This window comes from Girardinichthys multiradiatus, chromosome 9 (genome assembly GCF_021462225.1).
Source record: "Girardinichthys multiradiatus isolate DD_20200921_A chromosome 9, DD_fGirMul_XY1, whole genome shotgun sequence".
Lineage (NCBI taxonomy): Eukaryota > Metazoa > Chordata > Actinopteri > Cyprinodontiformes > Goodeidae > Girardinichthys > Girardinichthys multiradiatus.
The window spans coordinates 11,561,386-11,576,911 of record NC_061802.1 but is presented as its reverse complement, the minus strand read 5'-3'; the positions used below and the strand labels follow the sequence as shown (position 1 = coordinate 11,576,911).

The window sequence follows — 15,526 nt, the reverse complement described above, 5'->3', positions numbered from 1 at the left end:
GAGACCAACATGGAACTTTTGTCACACTCCAACAGGACAATGCTAACCATATAGCCAGAGATACAAAAACATATTTTACATCAAAGAACACACCTATATCCAATTTTGAATCTGTGGCAAGACATTTTCACAGGCTTATATTCATCCACTCTCACTATCCTTAAGCTTTTTAAAAATAAAGAATGGGAAAAAATTTCAGATTTTTCAGCAAAGCTTTTTCAAACACAACCCAAAAGATGTTCAGCTCGAATTGCAGCAAAAGATGGTTATATATAGTATTGACACCCAGGAAGCTCAAAACATGTTAATGTATTATTTTCCTTTCATTTTATTGTTTTTACCTCCTTTTACTTTTTTCTTTGCATACCTCTCACCTCACCAAAGTCGCTCTTCTTCCAATTTCATGTCAACACCATTAGCTGCTGTCATTTTCACTGTAAACATTCCCCTTGAAACAACATTTTCTGACCTATTGTTTTATTTGCACCTCTCCTTCCTTTGGGTGCTCTGCAGCGTATCATGTGAGGCCCACATATCATTGTCCTCAGGTTAGTATCTGTGACCCTATGCTACCCAACATTTGCACAACCACATGGACTCCACCACCATCACATCTAACCCTCCATCTTCTTCTTTCCTCGGGGTCAACACTCAACTCCCTCCGGGATCGAGCCACCAATCATGTCTGCAGTCTCCTCTCCATTACCTCATTCCCTCAGACCACCTCTTGCTCACCAACCCTACGAGCCCTCATCCCTGCACCCACCCAACCCTTCCCCGATAGAGAGTTAGCCCACGGAGCTGCAGCCACCAATCACAGCATGTCAGCCCGACTGTCCTGATGGAGCATGGTGTCAGAGCAGCTCTCAGACCTGCCGCGGACGAAGCCTCCAGAGACTATCCTCCTCTTTTCTTCTTCTCCTCTTTGTCTGTCTCTCAGTGTTTCTTTCTGTCTGGCTGATGACACATTAAGCTTCTCAGATGGATTTATAAGACTATGAGAAACAAGTACTTTGGCCTTAAGTCATATCTAATGAAAGTTGCAAGCAGTTAAGACAAACAGAAACATATATACAATATAATAAATTAATAAAACCGAAAAGAAATGTTAGCGTGTGCATAGCACAAAAGTGCTAAAATGTAGTTGACTCAAAGGTTTTTGTTGCCAAAATGTCAGGGTCTGGGAAAGTTCTAGAGTTGGACAGTGTGATCAAATCTATTCATATTTACCATTTAGTATTTATTTTGGACCCCAAATTTAACTCAGAATCCTTTGCATCAGAGCTTAATTTAATGATTAAACAAGCAAAGAAGCATTTATCCTTGTAGGACTATTAAATTCAATAGAAAAATAAGACAGCATGTCTTAGATTAGGCCTGTTTTCCAAACATATGCACAATTTCTTTGATACAGTCAATGACTCCTCCCTGCAGAGCACTCATATTCAAAATTCAATGAGATCATAAAACTGTATGACAGGAAGTCAACAATTGCTTACAAAAAGAACTGGGAAACTTTAGAAAGCTTTACAAATTGATTATACATAGCCGTACGTGTCCATATCAAAGCAGAAATATTTCTTTAATATCGAACCTCACACGCAACCTTGGCATAAATGAAAGCAGCATCTCGTACAGTCAGCTCGGCGCAGTATGCAGCAGCAAGATCAAAGGTTCCTTATTACAGTAAAATGTGCGGAATAGCCAGGGAGAGTTAACATCAACTTTAGTTTACAGTTCATGTGGGGCCTTGGAGTGAATTCTATTTATAATTCAATATTTCCTTTATTCCTCCCTTGATACTACCAGACTGGTAGAAAAATATATGTAATTTGTGTGTAATTTGCATTTGCAAATTCTTGTAAGAGTACTTTGCGAGGCAAAAGGATAAGGACTGTGGAAATAAGGAGGTTGATGATGAGGCAAGGAGGAAAATATAATAAAGTCAAAGATGAATAAACATGTAAGAAGGTAAAAAGAAAGAAGAGAGCTGAAGAGAGAGGATGAAAGCAAAGATTCAGAGTTCCTTCGTGATCCTAAAACAGAATGACAATGAAAGCCCATAAATGAATACATAGCAATAACATGTTTGGTGTTTATATCAGTTCTGTTAGAGGAAACTCAAGCCAAAGAAGTGCTCAGAGAGAGAGAAAGAGCAGGTTCAGGCAGCGAGAAATAAAGAAAAGCAAACAAAAGATGCATTTGATTAACGGCAAAATTGCTTTTCTTTTAATAACAAATCTAGTTCCCCTCATTTCTTTTTTAATAATGTCATAAAGTTCTTCAGAAGGTATCTAATCATTTGAATATAAATTACTTTTAGGTGGAAAATAATATTTTTTCTCATTGTAGTCAAAGTATTCCTCAACCATTTTTGCTTTGTGGCAGAGCACCTCTGCCGATACCACGTGTTCTCCAGGTAAGCTCCAAGTTCCAGCTCTGATGGTTGCATACCGATTGTTGTTGGTGGACACGGATCACCATGGCCACCCGGGCCGCTCTGGAGTTCTGTGGACCCAGAAGCAACAAACTCTGATGCACTGCGTATTTTTCTCTCAGAACTAGCATCAACTTCCTCAGCAATTTGAGGTGCAGCAGCTTGTACGCTGGATTGGACTACACGAGCCATCTTTCACCTGCCAGTAGCCAGAATGTTATGGCTGATCAGTGTATTTCACTTTGAAAACTAACAGTGAAAAATAATCACAGAACAGGGGAAAATAACACCCCTGGAGCCAATCACATTTTTTTTTTTTTTTTAGAGCACAAGCTATTTGCATAAGTGTGTATTTGTGTGAGGATCTTACTGCGGAGATGCTAACAGCCTTAGTTTTCAAATGATCCTCTGTTTGTGAAGCTAGCTGAGCGTTTATCGTATTATCATCTGTTCCTCATACAAGAAGTGGGCCACCAACGCTGTATACACCACGCAGGGGTTAGCTAGATTTAACTGACTGTATCCTTTCTCCGCTTATGTGTCTGTTCTGTCTGTCCTCCCCCCAATAACTTTGGGATGAGATCTGAGAGGAAACAGACAGATTTCCATCTGTCTGCTTCATTTGCAAAAAGATGAAAAAAAGAGAAAAAAAACCTTATGATTTAAATATATGCTTTAGCCACGACTCTCTTCCCCTCCCTCTCTCTTACATCTTTCCATCTCTATCCAAGTGGCATCTGTGGATGACCAGGGCATCAAGAGTCTCAGAGGCTGAAGGAGGAAAAGAGGAAGGAGGAGGGAAAAGAAGAGGAAAAACAGGAAGAGAAAGAGAGAAAGAGGCAGCAAGCCCCTCTCACTTCAGATTTCCCTAGCACCACCCCGGCGTGTCAGCCAGCCTGCAGTCTGTTCTCCTTTGAGCTTTCTATTCTACCATTGAACAGAAAAAAAAAATCAATTCATATTTCCATAATCCACACTCCTGTCTGTCTACACGCCTTCCCCCCTCCCTCCATCCAGCTCTGTCTTCCTCCCTCTTTTCGTCTCCCTCCCCTGGGGAAGACTAACCCCTCCACCCCGATCCTACGGCCTACAAATGTCATTACGTTGAGCAACAATAACGGCCTAAACAAAAGGAGGCCTTGCTCTGAGCTCTGAGACCCTCTGCAGAAACTGTTGGCTGCTGCTGCCATATGCTGGCCAGCTCGAGCCACAGAAGACAGAGACTGCAGCTACAGAGGACTCCAGCCTACAGCTCCACAAAGAGGAGAGGAGCCTTAATCCTGGTAATGAGGCCCGTGAATGCAGCCTTTATGTATACGGAGGAAAGGGCCAATCCCTTTGTACACAACATGCTAACTAGCCATCTTAAGGACCATCTTATGCACACAAACAACTGACTGAAAGAAAAGAGAGGTTGTTGGGGATGCAGAATAAAGGAAGAAGGATGCTACCTACGTAAACACAAACACACGTCTTTCTCAGATTCAGATAGGTATAAATCTGAAACCATTTTCTCTCCTTTATGTCTTATTCTGATAGCATGCCTTAGTTCTTGTGTGGCATGTAGAAATTGCCTGAAGCATCTTTCTACAAGTCTGTTCATTCCTCAAAGTGGATCAGAGAAGCAGTAGGTGTTTAAACTTAAGAGTGAAACTGTTGTGTGAAAGTACAGTGGTGTTTGTTGAATCTGTTCACGTTACCTTTCTATAGTCGTCTGTCAAGCTCTTTGATTTCTGTTTCTCTGGCCAATTTCAGAATGAATAATAACCCACATGGTTTGGTTTTTCTTTTGTCATTTGTTGCACTTAGACTAAACCACTGGAGATTAGGTACGTTCTGCTTGCAGGTATCAGTATAACATTCCAGCAATTTAAAGTCCTTTTAATGTGACGCCAGAGAAAGGGTCGGCCTTCCAAGAGTTTTGGCAGTAGTGTGAAACATAGAGGAGAACCAGCAATGCCACACGCCCATTTTCTGCTGTGAACTGTTGGTCAGCTATCTGAAAAACACGAACAGTCATGATGTGGAAAAGAGCCCCACTGTTTTCTAAGTTAACGCCATTTTCAAACTACAGTTGGCAAGCTACAAGTGTTTTCAGCAGCTGACTGCAGGCTAACTTAGCTGATTAGCCTGACTAATTAACCAGCTAATATCAGCTTGGTATAGTTTGTCAGAAGAATGACAAAAGTGTCCAATTTGCACAATAAGATCTTGAAAACTCCTACTAAATTCAGAGGGTGTATTTTTGCTTCATTTGTATCAAAATAACATTAAATAGTGGCTCTAAAAAGTGTGAACAGAGAATGAACACCGTAATTTGTTGAAAATGTCAGCACTTAGTCTCCTTGACTTCATACATACCATTGATTATATTGGATCTGACTGAACCGGAAATGAGGTTCAGCTCTCCTAGCTGGATTTTCCTGACATTTCTTTAATCGACCTATCCGTCTGGCTGGATGGTAGTGGCGGTCTACTGTTCTGTGGTTACTTTACTTCTGATTGAACTGAGGTTTGTGTCCAGGTGTATTAACCTTTGAAGAGTTGCAAATGCCAGTTTTTTCCCAGAAACATCAGGGGTCTGTTCAAAAGCTAAATACGAAGAGCCGAGCATACATCCAAATCAACAGAGAAAAACAAATGCCTTACCAATAGAAAAGTAAAAAGTAAAAGTTTGGGAATTGCCTCAGCCACAATTTAGAACTAAATCCATCACAAAAACTGCGGCATCACTGGCGGGGGCTGTGAAATGGAGATGTTGTTTATATTCCAGTTGAGTTGTACATGATATAGTCAGTCATTAAAAGATAAAATAAGTTTGGAAATTATTTATATTTGTCTCAGTTTTTAAGTCTTAAAAACCTGGAATTTTGATAGGTGTGTAAATCTTTAAGTGAGTAAAAGTTTATTTATATTTTCACAGACAGGATGTCACAAAGTGCTTCGCATGAAGGGTAACCCACAATACACAGCAATATACAATGCAGAAAACAAAAAACACAATGCAGTCATGAATGCATATTATAAAAGCTCAAGTCTAACTAAACGCTTCTTGGAATAAAGATGTCTTGAACTGCTTTTTAAAAGCATCCACAGAGTCCAAACTACTTAGGAGGAGAGGCGGTGCATTCAACAGTCTGGATGCTACAGCTGGGAAAGATCGGTCTCTGAAGCGGATGTGGGCAACCAGTAAAAAAAGGTTCTGATTTGATGACCTCAGACAACAATGAAGAGGTATATATTCGATTCAAATCAGAAATATCGGAAGAAGCCTGTCTATGTAAAGCTCTAAAAGGTTAAGACTAAGATTTTTAAATGAAGCCCAGATCTGATAGGCAGCCAGTGCAGCGACTTTAAAACAGGGCTTATATGAATATTGAATAAGCTGCTAATAATGTTAGAGATATTATTATAGCTAAAAAAATGTTACATATTTTAGAAGCAGTACAAATAATTGTTTTTCTGTTTTCATACAAAACAAATCATAAATGTTATAAATGTAGCTTTACAATTGTGTGTAAATACTGTAAAATCGTGGTATTTTCATTCAAGATCATCATGGAGTGAGAATCTCATGTTGGTCTGCTGTAGAAGACGCCACAGATCAGACGTTGTCACATACTGATACAACACAGCAGAGTGATTCAACATTACTCTTATTATTAAAGCATATGAGATATTTCTGATCAACTTGGATCTAAAGTGTTTTTCTCTGAAGGTGAATTCAGACAGAGAAAAAACACCAGACACCCTGCTGAGGCGGAGTATTTTTCCTTAAGGGGAAAGAGCATGGCTTTCAAATAAAATCTAATCAAATCAAGCGCTCACCGTCCCCTTGAGACAGCTGATAAAATCTTTGACTGGTATTAAGGATAATTTAGTGCCTGGGTCCTATTTAGTTGTTTATAATATAATGATGATGAGTTCATGTTCATCCATGATAAGTGCAGTTAAATGAAGCCACAAAAGGCAAAAGAGGCAAGTACTGACAGAAAGAACAGAGGTAAAAGAAAATCCCAAGAAAATGCATCCCATTATTTCCTTATAATGTAAACTCAGAGACCAAACTGTATTCCAGTTTAAGTCATTTGGGTTTTCTTTACAATTCATAAAACAGTGGAATTATTTTGAGATGAAATGGAGTCATGATTGATTTGCACATCACAACTAAATAAACGCTCATGGGGGGGGATGTTCAGCATGTCTGCGCATCCTTGAACGACAAAGAGTGCGAAGCATAAAATTTCACCCAAGCTTGACGGTTTTAAATATACAGGTCCTTCTCAAAATATTAGCATATTGTGATAAAGTTCATTATTTTCCATAATGTAATGATGAAAATTTAACATTCATATATTTTAGATTCATTGCACACTAACTGAAATATTTCAGGTCTTTTATTGTCTTAATACGGATGATTTTGGCATACAGCTCATGAAAACCCAAAATTCCTATCTCACAAAATTAGCATATTTCATCCGACCAACAAAAGAAAAGTGTTTTTATTACAAAAAACGTCAACCTTCAAATAATCATGTACAGTTATGCACTCAATACTTGGTCGGGAATCCTTTTGCAGAAATGACTGCTTCAATGCGGCGTGGCATGGAGGCAATCAGCCTGTGGCACTGCTGAGGTCTTATGGAGGCCCAGGATGCTTCGATAGCGGCCTTTAGCTCATCTAGAGTGTTGGGTCTTGAGTCTCTCAACGTTCTCTTCACAATATCCCACAGATTCTCTATGGGGTTCAGGTCAGGAGAGTTGGCAGGCCAATTGAGCACAGTGATACCATGGTCAGTAAACCATTTACCAGTGGTTTTGGCACTGTGAGCAGGTGCCAGGTCGTGCTGAAAAATGAAATCTTCATCTCCATAAAGCTTTTCAGCAGATGGAAGCATGAAGTGCTCCAAAATCTCCTGATAGCTAGCTGCATTGACCCTGCCCTTGATAAAACACAGTGGACCAACACCAGCAGCTGACACGGCACCCCAGACCATCACTGACTGTGGGTACTTGACACTGGACTTCTGGCATTTTGGCATTTCCTTCTCCCCAGTCTTCCTCCAGACTCTGGCACCTTGATTTCCGAATGACATGCAGAATTTGCTTTCATCCGAAAAAAGTACTTTGGACCACTGAGCAACAGTCCAGTGCTGCTTCTCTGTATCCCAGGTCAGGCACTTCTGCTGCTGTTTCTGGTTCAAAAGTGGCTTGACCTGGGGAATGCGGCCCCTGTAGCCCATTTCCTACACACGCCTGTGCACGGTGGCTCTGGATGTTTCTACCCCAGACTCAGTCCACTGCTTCCGCGGGTCCCCCAAGGTCTGGAATCGGTCCTTCTCCACAATCTTCCTCAGGGTCCGGTCACCTCTTCTCGTTGTGCAGCGTTTTCTGCCACACTTTTTCCTTCCCACAGACTTCCCACTGAGGTGCCTTGATACAGCACTCTGGGAACAGCCTATTCGTTCAGAAATTTCTTTCTGTGTCTTACCCTCTTGCTTGAGGGTGTCAATAGTGGCCTTCTGGACAGCAGTCAGGTCGACAGTCTTACCCATGATTGGGGTTTTGAGTGATGAACCAGGCTGGGAGTTTTAAAGGCCTCAGGAATCTTTTGCAGGTGTTTAGAGTTAACTCGTTGATTCAGATGATTAGGTTCATAGCTCGTTTAGAGACCCTTTTAATGATATGCTAATTTTGTGAGATAGGAATTTTGGGTTTTCATGAGCTGTATGCCAAAATCATCCATATTAAGACAATAAAAGACCTGAAATATTTCAGTTAGTGTCCAATGAATCTAAAATATATGAATGTTAAATTTTCATCATGACATTATGGAAAATAATGAACTTTATCATAATATGCTAATATTTTGAGAAGGACCTGTACGTTATAGTTTCCAAAGCTTAATTTAAGCAGGATTGTTAAACACTAACAGGTAACGCTAACAGGACTCTTTGGTGATGAAGTCGTTACTGACTGAAGGAAACTAAATGAATTTAAAATTAAGTCAAAGGAAGCAAAAAAAAAAGTGTAAGACGCTTTTAGAGAGGAAGCTGTATTTTCTATGGAGATATGTCCAAAACTAACCCATAACAGGAACCTAAACGTATTACAGCACAATTGCTCTGTTTATCCTTTTGACTAGTCCATTTCTGTTTAACATGTTGAATATGTGTCTTTTGGAAATATCATGGTTCAGGTAACAGTCTACTTACTCTAGAGGGAATACACATGGAGACCGTTTAGTGATGCTATTTATGCTAACTGCACTAATCACCTACATAAAAGATGCCAGTTTAAAATGTCAACTCTATTCCTTTTGTCATTTTTTTAAATGTTAGGAATCCTGCTAAGTTCCAGAGCTGTGTAACACCAACTACTCTCTCTCCCACACAGTGTGACATAGTCTCTGCTGCTAACATAAATAAATTACAAGCAATCACAATCTAAAGACTGCTTAAAAGCACCTCTAAAAAAGGTTAAAAAAAAGGCCAGTCAGTCAGTCAGTAGATCATTTTCTCCCGCTTATTTCATAGTGGGTCGCGGCAGTAAAAATATTACCGTAAATTGGAACTTTTCCTCTCAAACATTAATTTTGTCACCGCTGTTGTTTATTTTAAAATGGTCTTGTTGAAAATATATTATGTGATACGGTTACATTTTCAGCTCCGTAACCTTGGTAAATTTTTAAGAAATGTATTTTTTTATATAAAAACTTTATTGTTTAGAAAGTTTCATTTTCAATTAATCAAGGAAAAAACATATTTTGCATTCATAGTTTCTAAAAAGAAATCAAAATTTGCTAAAATTAATAACTGGATATGAAAATCTCTGATCATTGTGTGGCTCACAGAAAGTCAAGACAAGTTCAACAACATAAGGTCACTTAAAATAATCTTGAATTGTGTGCTTGTCAACAAAATGATTCATTATCTACACAAATAGGAAACACTTACCTTTAATGGTCTTATAAAGAACAACTAAGTGCCAGAACCATTTCAGATTGATAGTAAATACAATAAATATGAGACAAAAGAAGGAATGAAGAGTAGGACAAAAAGAGATGGAGAGGGAAAAAAAGCGAAAAACACAGGTGTGCATTCCTGTCACGGATGCATGATAATTACAGATTCACCATTTATTGAAGACCTGCTCACTGCTTTTCATTAGCAACAACAGATATACAGTCAGGCAGGGAAAGATGGTGGTGAGGAGGAAGAGAGGAAGCACCTGAAGGAGAGCGGTGGTGGTGATAGGTGCTGGGGGAGGTTACCACAGGAAGGCAGGGTTGAGTCAGGGCGTGAGGAAAAAGGAAGAGAGACTGGAGAGGAGGAGGAGGAGGAGGTGGTTGTGGCGGTGGTAAAGGTTGTCTGTAACAGTGAACGAATGAGAGATTTGGAAAGAATGGAAAGAAAAAGCTGAGTGTGTTCCAACCTGGTCTGTGTGGTCCTGGGGGAAGCTCCACAGCACGGTTGGATCTAGAGGTAATTGACAGACAGCATTAATCAGCGGGTGAGAAACACACCGTCTTCGCTAGCTGCCTCAGATCACATACATATTAATGAGAGGGGTGGGGGCAAGGGTGGCTGCTGCAAGCCTGTGCATACACACACACCCATATACCGACACACACACACTGAACGACAAGAGAGAGTATCTAGGCTGAGTGTGTTGTAAATATGCTAATCTATATCCTCAGTGTAGATATGATAGCTGATATTATACACTAAATCATGCACATTTAACAAAGTCACAGTAACACATACTCTGGTCTATTTGCCTAATTATTCTTTCACTGATGCAAGCTTTGCTGCCTTGCTAAGAAGATGTAAATAGTATACCAGAAGGTTGATTACTATAAAAGGCTTCGGATTTCTATTTTCAGTAAACAACAAAATAACATTAATGAGAGATTAAACAGGATTATCAATGGATTTGCAGATCAAGTAATTTACCTACTTACCATAAATACTGTTTTGTTCAATACAGAAGCTTAGCTGGTTTATTATATAATTGTTTTGAGTGTGTTGAAGGTGTTGATCAGTCAAATAAAGAAATATAAGGATAGAACTTTCTGGACATTTGCAGAGTGTCTAACTGAGTGGGTGAGACTCAATAAGAACTTATGAACTAATGCTTTGTACAAATAAGGCTCAGACTAGTCATAGTAACTACATTTACATCATATTCTTAATTCGGATGGCACTGAGAAATTAAAATGTAATCTGATCCAGCCTGTCGTAAGCTCAGAAATCTGATCCTTTGCCATTCTGTGTATACGCCACAACAAACGCTACCATGATTCACTGACAACATTGCTGACAACATTACTGAGGGGGACTCTGTGCTTACCATTTTCAGTATCAGCGAGATGTTTAAAATGTTGTCAGGGGAAGCACAGTTATAAGAAGCTATTTGTAGGACACGGTACTTTCATCATTTCTTCATTGCTGCTGCAAGATTTTGAGAGAGGGCAAGACTTTCAGCAGATCACAGGAAGGCTGAATGAAATAAAGCAAAGCAAAACTGCTCTGTTATACCCTTTTGAGCTTTCAAACTTTATCAATCATGGAACCAGCCCAGATTTGAAAATGTCAATCTTTTGGAAATCTCAGAGTTAAGGTAAGGATCTATGTTCTCTAGCATATAGATGCCTGTTATGGTAAAACTAACTGAACTAACTGATGTAACCAAAAATGTACAATTATGTTTTTGCTTCAAAATGGCAGCAAAACCCTGTTTTACAGCAGGTGCCTATGGTGTATTGTTAGCTTTTCCTCATAATAAATGTAATTAATGACTTCATAGCAGCACCAAATGATAGTGTTAAAAATATTTTTGAAATGCATCAAATTCTTACATGTCTTCTTCTATTATAGTCAGCAGGTAAAAGCAAAGTTTACCAAATCTGGAGGTGGTAGACCTGCAACAAAATTCTGATCATTGCATCTCTACAGCAGATATTATTTACACACATGTTCCAGTTCCAGATGACAACTAAATGAATGAAATGATGCCAAAACATGGTCCTATGAGCAGATCAATATTAACTAGTGTTTACGTTAGGGTATCTTGCTTGGGTCTTCAAACTATAGAGTTGAATTCCTCACCGGCTTGTGCCATGTGTTTGAGAGCAGGAAGTCACCCAGCTATAGTCTGAACACAGGGGTTATCTGGTAAACATGGCTTCCACAGCTCTGAGTTCATCCCTTGACCCTGGCAGGAACAGCAAGGCTTTAAAGAGACCAGCTTTTGCATGCCAAGAGTAAAAAAAAAAAAAACAATACATACCTCCATCTCTGCTTAAACCAACCTGAACACATAAGTCTTGTATAATTTTAGTTTCATTAGTAACTGTGTAAACAAAAACCGAGAGAAGAACCCACTAGCAAGGTTATGTACACGGTAATGTTCTGCTTTGGGTGAATGGTCCAAAACAATGAGTAAGTGTTCCTGAAGCAAAAGGTGATGGGCCAATCTTTAGGAAAAGCCAACATGTAATCACATAGTGTTAGGAGAGGTTTCACGGCTAACAACTCAAGATGTATGTGAGAATCAGAAACACAATGGGAACGTACACAACGAAGAGCAGCAGAACCCGTGGTGCCTTACATAATCCTATTGGATGATTTCATGGGTCTCATCCTGAAAAGGGCGCCCAAGAACAAACACATCAGACCTCAAAGCCTCTGCAATCCAACTATGACTGCTCCCTTTCTTCTCACACTATGATCTGCCACAGTTAGGGCTTTTTTATGGCGATTTACTGGGTGAGAGAATAGGGGCTCTTGCTGAGGATGAATGACAGACATGAAGAGGAACAGGACGTCTGGAGACGAGTGAGAGGCTAAGAAGATTGAGAACATGGAGGCTTGTTGTGTACAAGGACTACTTTTAGCACTGAAAGGTGTGTGGAGGAATCAGTGAAGGAGATATCCCACAACAAGAACCAATTATATTCCTGATTCTTAAAGTTCGTAACTATGTTCACAGCTCAAACAGTGGACTCTGTAGCTATCAACACTAATGCTGAGAATATGGCTGAACACAAAATCAATTTATGAAAGCAACTACAACAAAATTGAGCAAACAAATTGTTCTAAAATACTGGCTCTATTTTATTTGACTTACACGTAGTTTTAAAAAACAAGGTTTTTACTCATTGGACGGACGAACAACTTTCTTGAGTTTCCATTACAGTCATCTTTATAGAAGCTCAAAGAGGACAAGTCACGTAGAATTTAACCAAGAACTCCACAAAGCGTCTAATGAACAGACACACAGTTCATTAAGAAGCTAGCGTAAAGCATGATGTGCATGAAAATACTGATTATTGTCCGGTCACCCCAATGCTTAAGCCTGGTCCTTGGAACATCTAATACAAGTTGATTTGATGACCTTAGGGATCTGCCGTGTTCAGAAAGATGTAGAAGTTTATATAAATAAGGTGTGGCCATGCTGTTGAGAGCTTGAAAAGCCAACAATAAAAGTGTAAAATCTATTCTAAATGGACAGGAAGCCAATGTGAAAAGGATAAGACAGGGGTGCTCATGTCTAGAGGTGTTGGCTAAAAGATGGGCAGCCACGTTCTGGACAAGTCGAAGATATTTAGGGGAAGACTAAGAGACACCATATAGAGTCCATTACAAAAAAGTATGAATGGCTTTCTCCAAGTTGGAGGCGGGGGATTTAAAGAATTTTTAACTTTGCCCAGAAGACGCAGATTATAATTTTAGGTGGCATATTAGGACTCCACTCCTGAAATGACATGACATATCTTCTCCACAGGATAACGGCTCAATAATGCTATGGCTTTGCTGTTGGTCCATTTCTGTGTGTTTTCAGTTTTACAGAAGAAGGAAGTAGGGCTGAAATAATTCATCGATTTTATCGTGATTAAGTAATTATTGAAATCAACAAATTTAGTAATTGAATAATAGTTAACTGGAGTATACAAACTCTAAAACATGCCATTTGCTCAAAGAACAACCCACTCAGTGCAGTAATTAGGTCAAAATTGTAGAAAAAAATATATACATCTTGCATTTAAGGTAAAAAACTTTCTTAGTCTGTGAATATGCTATACTTCAGAACTCTTCAAGTGGCGTAGCTTTGGCTTCATCTGGTTCAAATTCTGTAAAATATTAAGCAGCTGAGCAAGATCTTTTCAAACTGAACCTCCCCCAATGTGTTTTTTTATACTACACTAAAATATGTGACATATAAAGTTTAGAAAAATATTTTTGTTCATAATATCTGCCCTTGACAAAGCATCAGACTGTTTTCCTGCTGGTGGGTATATATCAGAACTTTTTTGGGTCTAACAAAAAGCTTGAACATGAACATGTAAATATATGTCTTCTTTTCATGACATTCATGCAGGTTCCTTTTTTTCCCCCTCAACAAGAGACTATTTCGCCTGTTTCATTCGACTGCCAATCATTTCTTCTCTGGATTTTTCCACCGTCTTCTCCCTCCCAGATTCTTCTCAGTTCACACACGTTTCTGCTTCATTTCAGGTCTTTATCTCCTCACTCCCCCATGCTTACCTAAAAGATTTTACAACATAACTCTTTTCCCTCCTGCCATCCCCTACAGCTGTCTGTCATCTTCAGTTTTGCAACCCCTGTCTATATTTTTCTCACTTCCTTAGGTTCATACACCCTCCCGTTGAATGTGCTGGGCGTGTTGTGGATGCAGAAAGGAGCCTGAAGGGGGTTAAGGCTGAAAGTTGAAGGTTATAAAGGTGAAGAGGACCCCTGCTGCTCTGCTAAGGGACACAAATGTCACCACGACAGATTTTGTATTGATTAGTCCACCCTCATCACCTTCCAAAGCACAAACGTTCACGTCGGACACACAATGAAAGCTTCATGAAATATTTAATCCTAATTTTGCAATGCTTAGGTTAGCTGTTGCCTTTGCACACAAAAGTAAAATTTTATTGAGATGCAAAGAACACATTTTTGTAAGTTTTGCCGTCTGAATGACCGCAGATTTGTTTCAACTTGTTGAAGGCACCGTGTTCTTTCAAATGGGTTCTTGAGATTTTTGCCTTTCCAGTGACTTACATTTCATGGCCTCGCTGACCCTGAAAATGGCTAATTTTAGTCTGTTTCTGCCCACAAACTGTTACACAGAATACTGTTGTCGTCAGAGCAACCTGTAAGTGTAAAAAAAAGTCTTATTTTTAAGCTTCTGACTGACTGGTCACCAGTCAGGGGCAATCAAGCTAAAAACTAGCCAATAACTGATTTGTCGGTGCATCTCTTAAAACATTTTATAGCAAATGTTTTTTTATATATTTTGACAAATGGAGAAATGCTATGAAATTAGAAAACCAGGGGTTCCGGAGGACAAGTGAAGGCATGTGGAGTCAAAACAATCTGTACAGTTAATGAAAATATGCAATTCTACACAACATCTGCATTATATGAAGGTCTTCTTAAACAAGTTCAACACATCAGCATTGTGAGGACCATTTTCTAACAAACCTTTTCTTGGTTTTTTTCACTTATGCTCCTTTACACCTGGTTGTGCGCATATCTATCAGACAAACTAAGGCCTACTTGAATTTTGCATTTATTCAGAAAAAAAAAATACTCCAGCAATGCCAAAAACAGGTTGAATATGTTTTTATTGGATATTCTAAGCTGACACAATCTGTAAACAGCTGTTGAATGAGGCATAAAAACAGTCAATTTTATGTGACACCAGTGGCAGAAAAACTGACAGAATGAAAACAACCTATAGCATATATCACCCTGGTGCAGCGTAAACAGATCCAATGGGTGAGAATTGAATTGAAATCACCTATTGAGAGACAGATTCCTATATTCACACCCAGGAAAATCGAGGTGGCCAAATGTGACGAAATAGCTGAAGCGGTGACCACTGCTCCCTGTTTGCACCGTTTGTGAAAATGTGTAGTGCATGAGTAGATGTGTGTTTACAGATGGATAGCAAGCTCAGGAGTGAGTATTTACAGTGCAGTGGCTTGTCCATTGATCCCCGAGGGCTTCAAGCATGGCTGACCTCCCACAGTCACAATGAGGGCAACATGCAGGCAGCCCCTGAGCCGTGACACAG

At 39.4% G+C, this 15,526-nt stretch overlaps 1 protein-coding gene across 3 annotated transcripts in view; it reads right to left on the bottom strand.

Moving 5' to 3' along the window:
• Positions 1-15,526, bottom strand: part of dennd1b (DENN/MADD domain containing 1B) — a 160,089-nt gene that overhangs the window by 122,028 nt on the left and 22,535 nt on the right. For all 3 annotated transcript variants that reach the window (XM_047374224.1, XM_047374222.1, XM_047374223.1), the window contains exon 3: positions 9,872-9,915. In XM_047374224.1, the coding sequence (XP_047230180.1) occupies positions 9,872-9,915 (44 nt within the window). The remainder of the gene's footprint in view (positions 1-9,871; positions 9,916-15,526) is intronic.